The 17,614-nt window shown below is 38.5% G+C and overlaps 1 protein-coding gene across 2 annotated transcripts in view; it reads right to left on the bottom strand.

Moving 5' to 3' along the window:
• Positions 1–17,614, bottom strand: part of CDC73 (cell division cycle 73) — a 108,584-nt gene that overhangs the window by 67,226 nt on the left and 23,744 nt on the right. For both annotated transcript variants that reach the window (XM_058842572.1, XM_058842573.1), the window contains one exon: positions 6,999–7,063. In XM_058842572.1, the coding sequence (XP_058698555.1) occupies positions 6,999–7,063 (65 nt within the window). The remainder of the gene's footprint in view (positions 1–6,998; positions 7,064–17,614) is intronic.

Genomic DNA, 17,614 nt, shown 5'->3' with positions numbered 1-17,614 from the left:
TATAATCTCAAAAACTGACCAGAGAAGGAAATCTCGACTCAGTTCTCTCACATCAGCTACATGAATTACTCAGGTGATCATTAAATTCTTTAATTGTAATTTTGACTTAATTACTGTATCATGAAGTGCAAAGTGTGCTAGAAGCCTTCTAAATTTTGTTAAAACTCGAATTCTGAGACAAGACGATGGCTACCCATAACCTGCAGGGAGAAGAAGGTATGTTAAAGTGTATTATTTTTTGATCCTCCATCTGACACATGCTCATTTCTGCAAGAACTTTACACCACCTTCAGCAGCTGTGAATAAATTACAACCCTACATAACAGCAGAGTTGTTCTTTCCCCAGAAGTGTCAGGTGAAGATGCAGCTGTTAGACATTCATTAGATGTTTGGAGATAATTTGTAGAGGGAAAGGTGTTGACCCAGTTGCTTAAAATAAGCTTGTGCAGTGCATGATGTCTGATTGTTCAGAACTGTTAGGATGAAGTATAACAATCTGTAGCTCAGGTTAAGCTAGTATCACTGAGCAGCACCCTATAAAACTTTGAATACACACAAACCCAAAGATCTGTGAAACACAAATGAATCTAAGCAGAATCCTATATAGGACTCAAGTAAAGGTGGACATCTAACTCAAAGACCACAAAATGTCCTACACAGTTTTATTTGGGGCTATGTTTCCAAATAAGAGTGACTCCTGAAACGTTCATAAAGGATCCCAGTCCTAGTACACAGCAGATGAGTTTCTCAGGTGATACCCCTAGGGCTGGCAAATACACTCCTGTCATGCAGCTTTGGATCAAGACAGGTCTAGGAGGTCATCTCAGAACTCATACCAAGCATGTCTGAAGCTCTCAAGCATTTTTAAGCAAAGCTTCCTGGATCCCTAAAGCTCTGATTGAATGTATACTCAGAAATGCTTTGGTTCTCATGTTTGGCACTCCTCCATTCAAACCTCTCAGGGATCTGCCAGACGTGCCACAAACACACTCAGTACTGACACAGTTGAGTTTTACACATGGCAGTGGCTCCAGGCATGCTCATTCAGGGGCAAAGCTGCACAGCTCCAGGTCTTGCTCCCTCTTGTTCAGCAGCACACTGGTGCCACACAGCAATGCCTAACTCCCTGAGGCATGACTGATTATACAACATCCCTGTCTTTACTTGAATTTACAGTTCTTAGCCTCAACATAAAACCTATTACATGGAACAAAACAGGCAGTTCTATTGTGTAATGCAGTACAACAGTCAGATATCTTGGCACAAATGTACACGATTTACAATCCCAAAGAAAACGAGTGCACCTTTGTTCAACCTAACATTCTCTTGAAAGCAGCATTTGTATGTGATTTTTCTTGGTCTGTATCAGCTTCACTATTTACACTAAAACTCTTTAAGGAAAGCAGTTTAATATTTGAAATACAACTGAGGCAATGAAATGCCAACCACTGAAACTGTTGTGTGGGCCTAAAATATAAAATACAGTAATAGTTCTTAGGAAACTTGCATTTTATCCACTCTCATTAAAGTTATACAGATACACAAAGTCTTCTTCTCTGCTTCTCCAGAGGAGTGTAAGGTTGTTGGCAGACTATTCTGAAGAAATATCAATTTCTCCAGCTAAAGGATTTTTTGATTTCATGGTCATGTCCTGGCCCTTAACGCTAATGGACCAAGGACCTCATGAGTATGTCTGAATTAGTTATAGAGAAGTGTACTTACGGTGAAAAATAATTTGCAATCCCAGTAGAAACAATTATCTACCTCAAGTATCATCTATGGAAAAAACATCTGCCCTATGTGCAAATCTACGTAACTTTATGGTTCTATATTATTACAGTTTTCCTCACCTCCTCTTGCTGGTTAAAAACTGAACAGGATGCACAGAGAGAATTCACAGTATGCTGCTCAGCCTGCAGACGGGAGTGGGGGTTGCACTCACATTGGGAATAATGACCACCTTATGCACAGGCTGCACAAAAATTATAAGGCACTTCAGAGACTGTTTCAAACATTTCAAAGAGTCCGTTGTTTTGCTGACTCCTCCCTCAATCCCATTGTTCAACACTTTAATGAGATAAGGACATGACACAGAAAACTGCCGATGTGGATAAGTAGGTATCTCTCTTCCATCTCTCATACTAAAGATGTATTACGTTTTATTTCTTTTTTAAATTACTATTTATCTGACCACTGAGAGACAACGTCCAACTCCACAATATGCTTCAAAATAGTCATTTTGAATTTTGGCACTGAATCACAAATTCCTCACAATCAATTGTGATTGACTGACACATAGGATCCCGCAGATTTACCTACTCACACAGAAGCATATCAATTTTCTTAAGTCTTTCATATAAAATACATGCACACACCATGTTAATTTTTTCTGCCCCAAATGCTCCCTCTCCAATGGCTCAGTCTGTATAGTGCCATAATTTAGTAATCCCGTTTATTTTTACTACACACTATTCCTTTAAAAATACACCAGAGGTGGTTAAACAAACTCTCAGTTAAAAAAAAAAAAAAAAAAAAATTACAGAGATTCTACACAATTCAAAAGATTTTGAGGGCAATAACAGTAACATCCTTCGATTAATTAATTCCCCAAATCTGATACTGACCGAAAAATGGTGCTGACCTTAGGGGTGCTGAACCAGTCTCCAGTTCGTCTGAAATTAGACCTGGTTGTACTCTGGTTTATACAGGGACTCCTTTTTAATTACTTGGCTTCTGTTAGGATTATGAAATGTATTTGTTGTAACTGAAATGTAATGTATTTTCTTTAATTATTGATATATGTTTACTCAGGGCACTTTTACCCAGAGATTGCGGTAAAGCCTGGCAGTGTACAATGGTAAGAGAGATGTTACTTTTGTCAGTTTGGAGGAAAAATATCACTCAACTCAGAAGCACTGAAAATTTACACAGAATTTCTTACTTACAAAGTCTGAATACACCACAGAAATTTGCATTTAAATTTGTTATAAGTGAAGTGCCTTCAGTGAAGTCCACAATAACTACACCGATCATCCAGATATAGCTCCAGACACTCTGGGAAGGCCATCAGCTCAATCCTAGAAGAGTTCTTGCACCTACCTGTTTACTGAACATGAAGAGAAAGAAATGCCAACAGTAGTTCTGGCTGCTTAAGTGTGTAGATGATCCATAACACATTCCATTACTAGCAGCAAAAACCAAAGACAAAGGAAGAAGCTCCCAAGCTTCAGCAGCCCTGAATGCTAAAAGAAACCCCAAGTTGAAAACAGGAGAGCTTTCCAGCAATTAGGAAAGACAAAATAATAATTTCTACATGGGCCTACTGCAGTGCTATGCAGTTCTTGTTCACTTGAACACAAGTTTCCAGCACCCTGAATCATAGCTCCTGACTGGCCAAGGACGCTCAGAACTCGGGGGAAATGAACCTACAGAACTCCACAGCCTTTCATGCTGTTTCTTTCTTTTGTATTAAAGCCATGAGAACTCCAGGATAAAAGCACAAAGATGAATAAAACCAGCATCACCACTACTATTACTGCAATGGATAAACAAGTATTTGCAAGTACACACAGTCAATACAAAGCATGCCCTCAGCTTGGAAGTTGCCCACAGCCAGCTTTATCAGGTGCTCACAGAACAAGCAACTTCCTCCTATCCTGCCCTAGGAGCAGGTAACTGGTCTGTTCTGATCTTTACATCTTGAGCTACACTAACAGTTAAATGATTCACATATCCTAGTTACAGAAATGAACAGTCCAAAATTCAATTTCATTGTAAGTAAAAAGTAAGACCCACCTTCTAGGCTTCCACCAGATGACACTGGCCTCCAAGTTAACATTACATTTTAGAAAAGCAGGAGACTAAAGCCACAAACACATCAAATTTACACAACAAAAAATGTTGAGAGTATCAGCTTGAGATTCTCTCTCAGCATTACTTCACACCCTGTGTGGTACAGAAATACAAACATACTTCTCAACAAAGATTGATCCACCTCAAACACCAAACTTTCCTAGGTAAAAGAACAGAAGTTGTTCTGCTATACAGGGGATTATGCTTGGAAATGAAGCCTGCAGGAAGACCTGCAGGTTTTGAAAAGTCATGCTGAACAGTTTGCTACAGTTTGCTGCTGGGGAGCCAGACAGCAAGAGCTACCACGACTAGCTTACTTAATAATTTTCCAAAACACCATCAAGCCAGGCAAATAGAACGTACCACAGGTATTAAAAAAAGGAAAAAAAATTTAAAAATCTTTCTGGGGAAAATGCCTATAAACAATTCCAGGTCCAGAATAATGAGATCATGCCTTCACAATAAAAATTCAATAAATAAGTAAGTTTTTCCTAAGAGATAGGGTGGCAATCAAGCAAAAACCCTGTTACAGGGAAGAACTGCCAGCAGCACAAGTTATTTTAGCTGACATTACTTCAGAAAAAGCCCACCATTCACCATCTGTTCTGGCACAAATTCTGAATGCTAAGAAAGTTTCCAGCATCACTGATGAAAAGAAAGCAGTCAAGATGAAGTTTTTGTTTTGCTGTTAAAAAGAACAAGCATCTAGGACAGCTCACATTTCAGCAAGAACAAACACAAAACTGAAGCTGTGCACATTTCATAAAAATCATTACAGAAAATTACAATAAGGCAGAGTGCAAGTGTAAGGAATATAACACAAAACAAGAAACTTTTTACAAATTTTGTATGAGAAACAGTTGTGCAACTCCAAACAGTGGATCACTTTACACTGGAGGTAACAACTGTAAATTTTAAGGGAATCGGATCACACTCCAGAAATACTTTAATGGAAGCAAACACCACAGAAAAAAATGGAGTAGCCATCATGTCAAGGAGAACAATGGCATAAAAAGAGAAGCTTTCAAATGTGAGCATCCATCTGGAAATCAGAGGTCTGAAGTTTAAATAGAGTCTCTAACCAGGAGCTACCTAGCACTCTAATTCCTTTGAAATGTTTGATGAGTTTCTACAGGGATTAAACCAATACTATGAGGACAGCAGATGAGCTCATGCAGGCAGAATGAATTCCAATGATTTAGCCAATGAGTATAATGCACTTTCACATTAAACACCTAGGGGAAGCAATTACTTTCCCACTTCCTCCCTAATTTTGTGTAGCATAAAAAAGCCCTAATAAACCACAAGAAACAAGTAAAAACAAAATATGAAACTTGTCAAGTGGCAGAAGATTAACTATTCTCCACAAAAATACAATCTAATATTAAGGGTTAGAATTCTGTGGTTCATCACTATGACAAAGTTTAGACAAAAACAGATTAACATGATTAACAGATTATTTCTCCCCTATCTGAAACACAAAGCTAGGATGTCACTGCAATTTATGAATGAGCTAAATATTGAGGGCGCCTCTTTAATAGTGTGGAAATAATGCTCCAAAAATGCCTCATCAATTCTTTCTTAGACAAAAGCTAAGTGACAGATGGAATTTTAATATTTCTTATGACACCAGATGATGCTTTATGTGCAGTCATGCACTCTTAAAACTTATTTCAAAAAATTCTGGTTTATGTTAAAAAAAGGTTTACTTGTAACTTAATATATATTATATTTTCTTCCTAAATTGAAAAAAACAACAAGGACAGTTTAATAACCTCAAAACTGTTAAAAAAAACCCCAAACTTTTATGACCTTAAAAAAAACATATAATTTTTAGAGTTACTGTACATCCCTTCACTTTTACAGATTTTACACTGATTAAGCTTAAAACATTTCAGCATTTCTGCTTTAGTATAATCTTGCTTTTTTCTTTCTCCTTTCTATTTTCTCCCCACAGAGCAATTTAAACAGAACCTATTTATTTACCCATTTCTAATCACTACCTCTTGAAGCAGATACGCTATCTCATTGAAACCTCTGGGTTTGGTATAGCAACACTTTGGCTCCTCATAAAGCAGCCCAAAATGCAAAGTTTGAGAACACATCTTCAGACATAATAGGTTATCTTTTTTCTTCATCCAATCAATTTCTGAATTCATCTAGAAATTACACTACTTACTGCTAAATAGATTCTTTCCTTAAATATTCCCTTCCATTTTTGATTTTTTTTTACAGTATCCTAAGTCAAGAGGAGTGAAGAATGAAAGATTTGGGAAAGGACTTTTATTTAAAAAAAACAACATTTGAATGCTTTTCAGAAATTTCTACTCAAGATCCTATTTTATGTTCAAATGAGAAGTGCAAGCTAGTAGAAGTAGTGCACGGTTTTAGGAGAGTGTTTAGTGCTGTCTGTTCATCACATTTACATAGGTATGCATCTGGGAAAAACCTTAATGAGAGAACTACAGCAGTTTTGTAGCATCTGTTATACTTACCAGCAGATCAAAACAGCATTTATTTGAGAGCATTCAACTCACTTCCACAAAAGCAGACAAACATTGGCCAAAGCAAGAAAAGAGAATCTGTTTGAGGGTCTCTTTTCTCATCTGTGAATGGTTCAATTCCAGCTGACAGCATTGTACAGCCATACAACAGAAGTCCATCTCACCAGGCTAGAAAGCTTTAACAGTAATGCTGAGGTCAAACTCTTCCACCACCAAAAAATTTTATTTTATTAAATGCTGAATGGGAAACAGAGCAATACTCCAAAACTCGGGTTTACTACTTCAGTTTTCTGAGTATAGCTTTATCACTTATGATTATGATCACTTATGGCCTTTCCAGATACACCTAGTCAGTAAAAACCTGGGTATGTTAAGTATAACAGAAAAAAGCTGCATGGCAAGAAGCCTTCCCGGGACACCTTTTTACTGCAGACAAACAAATCCCTGGGGCAAAGACCTCTAGAACATGCAGATCAAAAAAACACATTTTCATAGACAAGAACGTTCACTGACTGTTACCTAGCCTATGTGACCTTCCAGAACCTAGGTCAGGAAAACAAGATATCTCTATTCTAAACATATATTGCATATATGTTTACAATCATGTCTATAAAACATATTTAAGCAAAACTTTCCACTCACCGTCACAGACTTCAGAGTCATCCCGTGATAAGTGCCCATGGTATCAATCTTGAAGCCTTCCGTTTCTGCAAAGAAAAAGAAGTCTTGTGTAAATCCTTGTGAACATAAGTGTCATGTCTAAATGGACAACACTGAAGATTTCTCTACAGTTATTTTGTAAAAGAACACATCTTGCTGCTGCTGCTGCTGGTAGGTTCTGTTCCCAGTACAAAACTTGGGCAGCCACCAGGAAATCTGCTTTCTTTAGACAGAGGTCAGTTTGATATTGCTGCTTTCTGTAACCAGAGCAAGCTTTTCCTGCTTATTATGGAAGCTTATTCCTTCTGAATAATTGAAAGCACTTCAGAGAAAGGCTATAAACCTAAATCTTTGTGAGATTATGTTAAAACTTGCATGCGGTCTCAGAAATTCTCACTACGAGACTGAGGAGCCCCATTCATATTCCCAGAATATGTTATAATGCAACATATTCAACTTGTATTAATGGGAAATAATACCTAAAAATAATAATTAATGGGAAAATATACCTAAAAAACCAATTTACATGACAACTATAAAAGTGTGGTCATTATGTGAGATGTTATACAGTGATTCGTGTCATGGAAACACACCATGGAATCAGTATAAACAGGAATACTGATCTTAAAGTAAAACGTGGACATGAGACAAAGGAAAATATAATGATTTCATTATTTTTGTTTAAATACCTTTGCTGTGAATTGGTAGCTTTTGCTGTTATGTATTTTTGCCATGTATGTAATTGCTTTAATTATGAATTGTACCCACTCTTCATGTATAAAGAGACAGCAGGCTCGTGTGAACATGTAAAAACTTGTTACTGCTGTTACCTGCTTGCTAAGAGTGTAACCTGTCCACATGTTGGAGCTTTGTCCAGACCTGGTGGGGGCTTCCAGCCACTGCTGCTTGGGAGATAGCCAACATGTTCGGGCTTGCCCGGACTTCTACCCCAGCACAGAATGCACCACACAGCCCAACAAGAAACTGCCTATGAAAGAGCCAATGACCAGGGGTAAAGTGGGCGTGTTGGTGGAGCAGAGACTCCCTGCATCCCCAGCACTGCTTGCTCGTCCTTTATTAACGAATTAATAAATTGCCTTATTGATTGACCAACTCGATTGTGATGAGCTATTTATAACAATTATACTTGATAAATTCACTTCTGGTGTGCTGAAGAGCAACATCATCATTGTCATACGATACAGTGGACAGAATCTGCATAAATACACAATACCATATTAAAAGTTATAAAAAAGGAAGTTCTTGGAGTAGGTTTTTTAATTAGTTTTAATTCGACTGAATTTATGCTAAGTGCTAGCAGCCTGCAACTGCCCAATGACTAAACCTGCAGTCAGTAGCCTATCTGCTTTTCAATACTCCTTCCCTGTCTCAGCTCTTTAAGATCAAAGTAATCTCCTGAATAGTGCCACCAGGACTCACCAGAAAACCTTTTTCAGTTTGTAAATTCCCTAGCCTCATGTATCTACCATCAACTGACCCCATCACCCAAGCATCCAAACAATTCCTACCTAAAATGGCATGATAATTACCACTCAAACCATGATAAACAGGCATTTGTCTACATCTAAGCAACTTCTGGGCTATTTCAGTTAGCCTTGGGTAAAGGTAACTGATACTGTGCAGAAAACTGCTACTTGGAACTGGTACGTTTTTGTCATTTCTTATACCCCCTTCATTTTGTGCACCAGCACAAAATCATGATAGACAAAGAAATAAGGCAGAACCAAAGCATGGCTCCTACCCAAACCTAAAAAAAGTCCAAGAAAAATATTTAATGTTCAAAACTGTTAGAGCTTCTTGTTCTCATCATAAGTAAATTAACTTAAACTGAAACGCAGATAACACTGAAAGCAATGCACATGCTTTGGGAAACATCTGTGGCTGCTCATCCTTTCTTTCTTAGATGAGGATCATCAGGCACTCAAAGGAAAGAAGGCTGAAAAGTTTCACAGACTTAAGAACTCTCCAGTGCCTAAAAAAGATACTCCAGTGTTGGAACTCATCATACTCATCTCATCACAGAGACAGCTACCTACTTACTGAGCAGTTTCACCTTTTCACCTTTTCCCCCTCACTCCCTCAATTATGCCACCAGACCTGCCACCCACTACCAAGTCATGATGCCCAGTGTCACTGACCATGTTTTGTTTTACAGTCAGCTCAGTTCCATATCTTCAGCTTCACTTCTCAAGGCCACCCCTCCCCTTCTGCCAGATTTAACATTTCTGAACTACAGATATAATTGTGAAAAAGTAAAACGCAGGTAGAGACAAATATGAATCCAGTCCTTCCTACTTTTAAAAAACCCCAAAAAACAACCAAAAAATGCAAAGAAAGCAGCCTAGCCTCCCTTTATAAATTGAAAGGCCTTCTCACCTTCCCCCTCAACCCCAAGCTATAAATATGCCTTGAGTCTTCGCTCAGAGGTCACTCCACTGAACTTGAGCTGAGGATGGTCAAGATGTGACTACACAAACACTTCCATGAAGAACAGTTTGCTCTGTGACTATATAGGTCCCTGCTGCAGGTCAGGGAGCATGTTAATATTTCAGGTGGTGCCTGAAGCCTATACTTGGCAGAACGCCCTAAATTGAAGGGATGCTTTTGATCACTTAGAGTGACATAAATCAGAGGCACCTAATCTAGGCTAATAGTTGTTTGTGAATTTCAGAACATCACCACCAGAAGAACCTTTATCCTTTACAAACTGACCTATTAGGGGATCCTCACGCCTGTGACATACAGCATTTCCAACTGTTTTGGTTAGATGTTCTTTCCAAAGAATACAGACACCCCACAGCAAGACCAGCACAGCACCATCCTCTGTTGTGCCTGGCCTGCTGTGGCTTCTTTCCTCTCAGCACAAATCCTGACTCTGTAATTAGTTCTCCACGTTTGTTCCATGTCTCCATCAGCATTGCAAAGGGAATAAAGGCCCACAGAGCCAGCAGCACAGCTAGAAAGTAAATCAAAGGAGAGAGGCACCTGGCAGGGAACAAATCTCTGCTCAACTGCCACTGGCTTCACCTTCTGCAAAAGTCTTCCCAAATCTCTCATAAAATCTGTCCTGGTTCATTTAATGAGCCACAAGAGCCACAAACCGCAGCTCTGGCGCTTATCAGCTTCCTGCTTCCAGCCTTGTCCTGACCCTTCTCTCTAGCAGAAGAGGTAAATAACTTGGATGACTTCTTGCCTCCAGCAAACTTGTTTTCTGCCTGATGAATGTTCCCAGCAGCTACACAGGGGTCCCAGTAGTATTTAGAAGCTACTCAGGTAGCAAATAAAACAGTTCTGATAATTAGCAAATAATGGCATAGTAGCTTTCTGTACTAATTCAAATGTAAGACATGTTAAATGGTCAGTGTAGGTACCCACATACATTCTTGCAAACAGTTGCTGCAGCCTCTACAAGAGCTACTGCAGGGCCCATGCTCTGCTGTCTGCAGTAGGGTGGGATCAGTAGAAGAAACCACCTCCCAAACTGCCCACCAGCTCTCCAATTTTCTGCCTTAAACTCTCAAGCAACTGGTGAATTAGAGATAAGCATCTTCAGCTTCCAGAGGTCCATAGCAAACCCCCCTGAAGCAGTAACAGCACTGATACATTTCTCAGAACACAGGTTTATTGATTTGATCCTCTCACATGCACCATGTGAAACTGTACCTGCCAGCCAATCACTTCTCTTAAAGAAATAAACAGAATCAAGACTCTTGCCCCTTGCATGTCTGTATCATTTTATAAGGCCCCAATAGTTTGTATACTTGGGCACATCCAGCAGCACCCTTAGCTCCAGTCACTGTGCACAACCTGGGCAAAGCAGGAAACAAATGTTTCCACATCAGGGACTCCACAATTCCAGTTTCATTCCCACTTCAGAAATTGCTGAGGGTGTCAGCCAGGTTGTTATAAAAGATATTCAAGGACCAGGCTAGAAACCAAAGGCACTTCTTCCAGATTATTCTTCAAGGCCAGGGTCTGACCCTGATACAGCTGCTCAAAAGTAGACCTGGATACAAGAGGAATCACAAGCCACAGTAAGAAGAGCAGAAGAGAGAGACCGGGAGCCCCTGGGCCACACCCTCAGCACAAATGCTGAGCCATACCCTCCAAGAACACAAAAGCAACACTTCTTCCCTCTTTCCCAAAGCAGCTTCAACCTGTGCTGCTGAGTCATGCACCAGCACTGAGATGAAAAGGTAATAGTTGGCCAAGAATCAGTATATACCTCCAGCTTCAAAATTCCAGCTTCACTGCTGGTAGCAGAAGCAGCTTAAGTGATAAACCGCCTATTAAGAAAAGGTTATTTAAGAAAAAAGAGCCTCATCAATAAAGGTACCATGATGGTAAGATTTCAGACCCTTGTTTTTAAGCTTAGAATTAGATGCAGAACAACTATTAAAAAACTTGAGGGGATTCAATATACGGTGAATTTTCAGTATAATTACTACAAAGTTATAACCCACATTTCCTTTAGGCAAAGGGCAGTCCATATTAAACGCTTACAATCACAGGTCTAACACTAAGGACTAAAGAATGCAAGCAAAGCCCAACAATAATTTTGTCATGAAAAACTGTACTGCAACCTTTTATTTGCCAAATATATAATCAGATTTTAGAAATAAATGTACTGTTAAAAACACCAACATCAAGAGATGCCTTAAAACTACATCCTGAGAGACTAAACATAATAACTAGAACTGAATAAACAACTTTAATGCTTCAAAAACATAACCTATCACCAGTTTTGTTTTTTTCTCCTTCAGTCACTGCATGTACTATGGTCACAGTTTCTCATTTCTGTGACCCAAAGACTGGTAAAAGAAGCATAAACATTTCCAGTGTGGTTCATCATTAGTTACCTTTCTCGCATCCCCATGTGTTGCACTGTGCTTCTTGTTAATGGTATGTTCTGTTATTGCCCAAGTTGATGGTTTGGTCCAAATTACCCTCCCACCCCACCTTGTCAATCTACCCTGAGTCCCCTCTCAGGGGGGGTACCTTAAGCCCACCACATGCTTGGAATTCCACTTCAGAAATCCCCTAAATTTCAACATTTGATTAGTCCATGTGACCCAATTTCCCTCCCCACTTCCCTCATTGGAGGATGATTTTATGAACCCTGCCTTTTACCCCTCCCCAGGATATCTCCAATTAGCTGATGCTTTGTACCCTCCCTTTGAAGCACCTCCATATTTCAGCTGTTGCACGCTTGCATTTTCTGTCTTTTGCCCCCAAGATTGCCCAGAGCAATAAATCCTCTATTATCCCATGCAAAAGACCTCCCTCTCGTCCTTGTCTCCTCAGAGCCCAGACTGACAGCCAAAATGCTATAAAGTAAGTGCTCTAGTCGAACCTTGGGTCATCCTGCTCCTGGGGTGTGACCCACTCCTGGCCAGGGCCAAAGTGATAGAGCCAGATAAACTCCAGCCCATACATTACCCATGCATCAATCTGAGTGCCTTTTCTTTACTTAAAATAATCAGACATGCAAATGAAAATATGCACCCTAATGCATCAGCTTTTTGGACTGATTATATTGTCCATCAGCATTTAGGTGCATGTTCCATTTCCTTGCACATAAGTATTAAGGCTCAGAATGCCTTCCATTTGCTTAAAGCCACTGCTACCATCCATCTAGGTCACTCTGCACTTTGATTCTGTACCTTTTGTAGCTCAAGTCATCCAATTGAACAAACTTGAGCTCTGATACATTACCAAAAGAATAAAAGCTTGAAAAAGACTCAAATCAACCTGAATTTCTGGAAGGAAGTCAAGGGAAATAAAGACAGAACAATGGAGCAAGTCTCAGACACCGAAGAGCTCAGATTAAAGACTTGGTTTGAACTGTGGATAAGTAAAACTGAATAACCACTTCTTTTTTCAGGTGTATACTCTTCAGGCCCCAGATAGCAACACTGCAGACTGCCTGCAAATGATTCAATACCCCACTTCACAGCCCCAGTAATTTAATCCCTGACACCAAATGTCACTCTGAATGAGAGTTTACTGAACACTCCTTTACAGTACTGTACCCTAACAAGTAAAAGTATCACACATAAGTTTCCAAGCTACACTAATTACTTTACAAATTCATATTTTACTTTACAGTTCATATATAACAGCTCTGTAATAATCTTACCAGTAATTAACACCAACAATTTAAATTTCTCACAATTAAAAACGATTTATGCTTGTTTTCCAGAACAGAAGTGAATGTACAGTGCTGAAAGTTTTTTAAGTGGTTGGTCACACCACGCCACAAAATACAGATAGACCGCATTATTTTTCCTAATGTGCATCTCTTCTGTTAGAGAAAAAAAGGAAGAATCACATACGTTTTAAAGTGAATGCAATAAATAAAAGTTTAACAGGTCAAACTAAGTCTGACCAGTAAAACTTCAGAACCTTCTATCTCCTGCTACAAATTCTATTCTCCCTGTGTAGAAGGATATCACACAATTTAAAACAACTTATAATGAGAAATGCTTTATAAAGAAACTTTCTTATAACAATGTATACGAGAGAGCATCAAAATGTTATGGTCCAGAATCACCTCAAATATAACTTCACAGTCCTCTGTTCCCTGGGCTTAGCACTTAGGACTAACTGAAAGCCAGACAAACTTCTGGAAAATGGCAGCTGTGTCTGAAAATCCAATAAAGTTATAAATAAAACATAAAATGACAATAGCAGGAAGTCAACAGTAAACTTTCCTGAAGGAAACACTTGAACACAGTCAAGAATATTCTTGTCACCATTACTGGCTGAAATCACACAGCAAGACTCTCTGATTTACATTAAATAGGACTGAATATTGGTGGAGGTTTCAGGGGTTTTTTGCTTTATTTTGTGGGGAGTAGTAACAATTGGCTTCCACTATGTTGAAACTTTGAGAAAAACAGGAACGCTCCTGGAATAAACCTTAAATACCTAACCTTGGAGCAGCACAGGGAAACTTGACTTTGCCATCGATACTTAAGAGATGCACTCAATGGGTCACAAAAATGTTACATCTTCAAGACTACCATCCCAACACTACTGTACACTTTGAAATTACAGAACAAAGAAGCATGTGAAAAAGATCTTCTGAGGTAAAGCCACCCAAGAAAATGGGGGGAAAACAAGGTATAGCATCCAAAACATATATATCAATAACGTGTATTTAAATATCAAACATTAAGGCACACAGGAGAGGACACAAAATAAGCTCCTAAAGCATCAAATGGCATTTGAGCACAGGATTTTTAAATGCTGAAAAAGATTTTAAAATTATGTTGCTCAAGAAGGTATGATAAACTGCAGTTTAAAAAAATATCCCCAATTGTAAAGATGCACATTGGTAAAGTATTAAAAAAAAACCACTCAAGCGAGTAATATGAAGGAAAGGACTAGGACTACCAAGGTAAAAGCAGAGGACATTTAGCACAGGATGGAGCTCTGTGTTGTTGAAGAGAAGGTACCATCACTAACAGCCTACATGAAAGAAACCAAAGCAACCTGAAGGAAACAGCACCAAGGGAAAGTGATTACAAGCAGTTCACCACCTCACCTCAAAAACAATTGAGCAGTTGGGCAGGATGGGTGCACTGCCAAGCAACATATTCTTCCCCTTTCCATATGGAAATAATCCAGGATGTGCAATTCCTACTGCAGACAACATTCTAATGCATCACAGAACTTGAAGAACATAAAAAAAAAGGGTTTCTCTGTTCTGCCTGACCAAAGGTCCAGGAACAAGACCCTCACTGGACAAAAGGTGACCAAGCCTTGCCCCCTGGGCTGCTGAGCAAATCCACTCATTGTTTGCTCTTCAAGAACAGCACAATTACCACCCCCCTCACACTGACTATTAAACCACTGTAGCAGCAAAGCCTGTCTCATCTGGCATGAAAATTTTAAGCTAGACTACCAGAAAGGCATCCTGATACACCACATCAGAAATAATGATCCATCACAAGAAGAAGAAGAGAAATTTGGCTGCAACTCAACAGTTTACTTAATACATGTTAAAATTCCTAAATTTACTCTCTTAGCACTACAAGCTTTGAACTTCTTATTCTAAGGACAAGGCAGCTAATGGAAAAACTCTATTAAAGCACACAATTATTCAAAAAAAACCCAAGTTCACCTCTTTTCTGCCCAAACTTTAAATACCGTAGTATCATACAAAACTAAATATAGGCAATATTCCACAACCCTGCTGCAACTAGAAGAGGACTACTGTGAATCCCTCCTAAGATTTCAATACCTATGAGGAAAGAGTAAACAGGTGAGACACAAAGAAAAAAGCATAGAGACATTGCCTTTTGGCTTTGTTTTAATCTTTAGCCAAACCCACCACTGCCTCTATTATAATAAGCATCACACCACCCTGCCTTCCACAATTTGTAGCCAACCACAGGCAGCCATAGAGGGCAAGATGTAGATACCCTTCAGAATGGCAGTAATCTGTAGGATTCAACTTTACTGTAGGTGTTATCCATCATTACTAAATAACTGTGGATACAGTGGCATAAAGACTGCAAGTTATTACTCTCTGAACTTAATTATCTTTCTTTTCCTTCAGAATTTATTCCCGAAAGTCACAATACTACAACCTTTCCATAAACATGTGTAATTCCAAGGTCTTACTAGACTTATTGTAAAAAAAGTTTAATGAAAAAAAATGCCTTATTTTATTTTTATTGAAGACTATTTCTGCTAGTAGTCTCACTTCTACACTGAATATTTGGGAGTCACATCTTCATTTTGACAGCAACTAAATTAAAAATCCCATAAGGAATGAGTTCACTTGTGACAGAACTGCAAATGATGTGCAGCATTCAGGTTTAAGCAAATGACATTATCAGTGCATTAATGACTAATTATGACAGGAAAACCACCTGTACTCAGAGTTCCAGTTAGATTACAATTTAAAAGTTTTACAATAGAATACCCTAGAAGTAAATGAGATATTTGCTATTTTCTGAAATTAATTTGAAGCCAAAGAAGATCTCAAATATCTCTAGGTCCTCTCCTAAGAAATCCAGATGTTAATTACTAGTTCTATGTAACTTCCATGTGATGTACCACTTCCTTTCACAAGTCAATCTCATATTTAAAATACTTTCTTTCCAACATCTCATTTTTATTTCCAATGCTACCCTACACTTAGTTAACTTGGTATTCTTAACCTATGTATTTCTTTAAATATACTTAGAAAGCTGAAATACAAAATTAACTTAGTGTGACTACACCAAATATAAGTAACCAGAAAGTTAAGGCAGATAAACACACCCTAGAATGGAATGTGACAGTGAGTTAGACAGGTAGAATATGACCACATCACAAAGGAATCTTTGAACTGGAACAATTGCTGCAGTCCAGTCAATCCCATTTCAGCACCAAGAGAAACTCCAACACCACATTCTCAAAATGACACAAGACTGAAATGGATTTTTCACCATTGTTAACTACAGACAAACTTTTTTTCCCTGTCAGTTACCTGATCTCATCTCTGCTTTTTGCTCAGAAGTTTCTACACTAAGCTCACACTCATGAGCTCCTCCACAAACTCTTCTGGGTTCCTCTTTCCTGCCATGCAAAACTTGTTATTACCTGTTCCCTCCTGAACCACACGCGGTAAAAGGCAAAAAATCCACCCACCTGTTAAGGACAGATATTGTCTGCAGGGCTCCTGACCTGTCATTTGGCAGCTAGGAAGACTCCAGACCTCCTAGTACCCTAGCACCATCCGTGTACCTGAGCTTCTTGTAAATGAGTCCACAATGAATTTTGGTATATTTTAACTGTTACACTTGACCATTAATTTCTTGCTCTGCCTTTTTAATTTCACACTGTCCAGTTTAGATATTTACTACTTTTAAATCTTAACAGGAAATGGTATTAAAAGGAAAACAACTTGGCAGATGGATGAGTTTTGAAGGTTTAAGATATTAACAGAAGGAAACTGAGCAAGGACTAGTAAAAATATTCATGGAAGGATTGGTTTAGCTTTGTATTTTTTGTTCCTTTCTTTCACAAATTTCCTTGGCTTTTCTTGTAACAATTCAATCTTCATGGAAACTACTTTAGATTATTTTTCAATGCTGAAAAAGCTACCAAGCATCCTGCTTTGGCTTTTTTCTCCATCCCACCATGCAACTGACAATGAGCAATAGTAAATAAGACCACTGCACTGAAATATAAGTATATTGAGGCCAACAGGGAATAGACTTCAAGAATATATAATACAATATCTGACCAAATCTCCCATAGGAAGTTTCATACACAAACAAACACCCCCATAAAGATAAAGAATGTATTCACATGTAAATGCATCTTTACAAAACTTTTTTTTTATTATTTATTTAAATAATTTCAGAGATGAGTTTGCTACAGTTTCCCTGGACAAAAAAATGGTAATTACTTGGACAAAGCCAAATATTCTAAAAAATACAAGCTGAATTGCTCACCTACAGTTTAAAATGGCATTTAGCAGGATATAAGTCCTTGCAGACAGAACAGAAAGCTATTAAAAACATTAAGCCCTTAAAAACATGGGAAGTTTCATTAAAGAGGAAAATTATTTTGTTTGA

Source organism: Poecile atricapillus, chromosome 7 (assembly GCF_030490865.1).
Source record: "Poecile atricapillus isolate bPoeAtr1 chromosome 7, bPoeAtr1.hap1, whole genome shotgun sequence".
Taxonomy (NCBI): Eukaryota; Metazoa; Chordata; class Aves; order Passeriformes; family Paridae; genus Poecile; species Poecile atricapillus.
The sequence above is the reverse complement of the archived record's forward strand: the minus strand, read 5'-3'. Positions and strand labels throughout refer to the sequence as shown.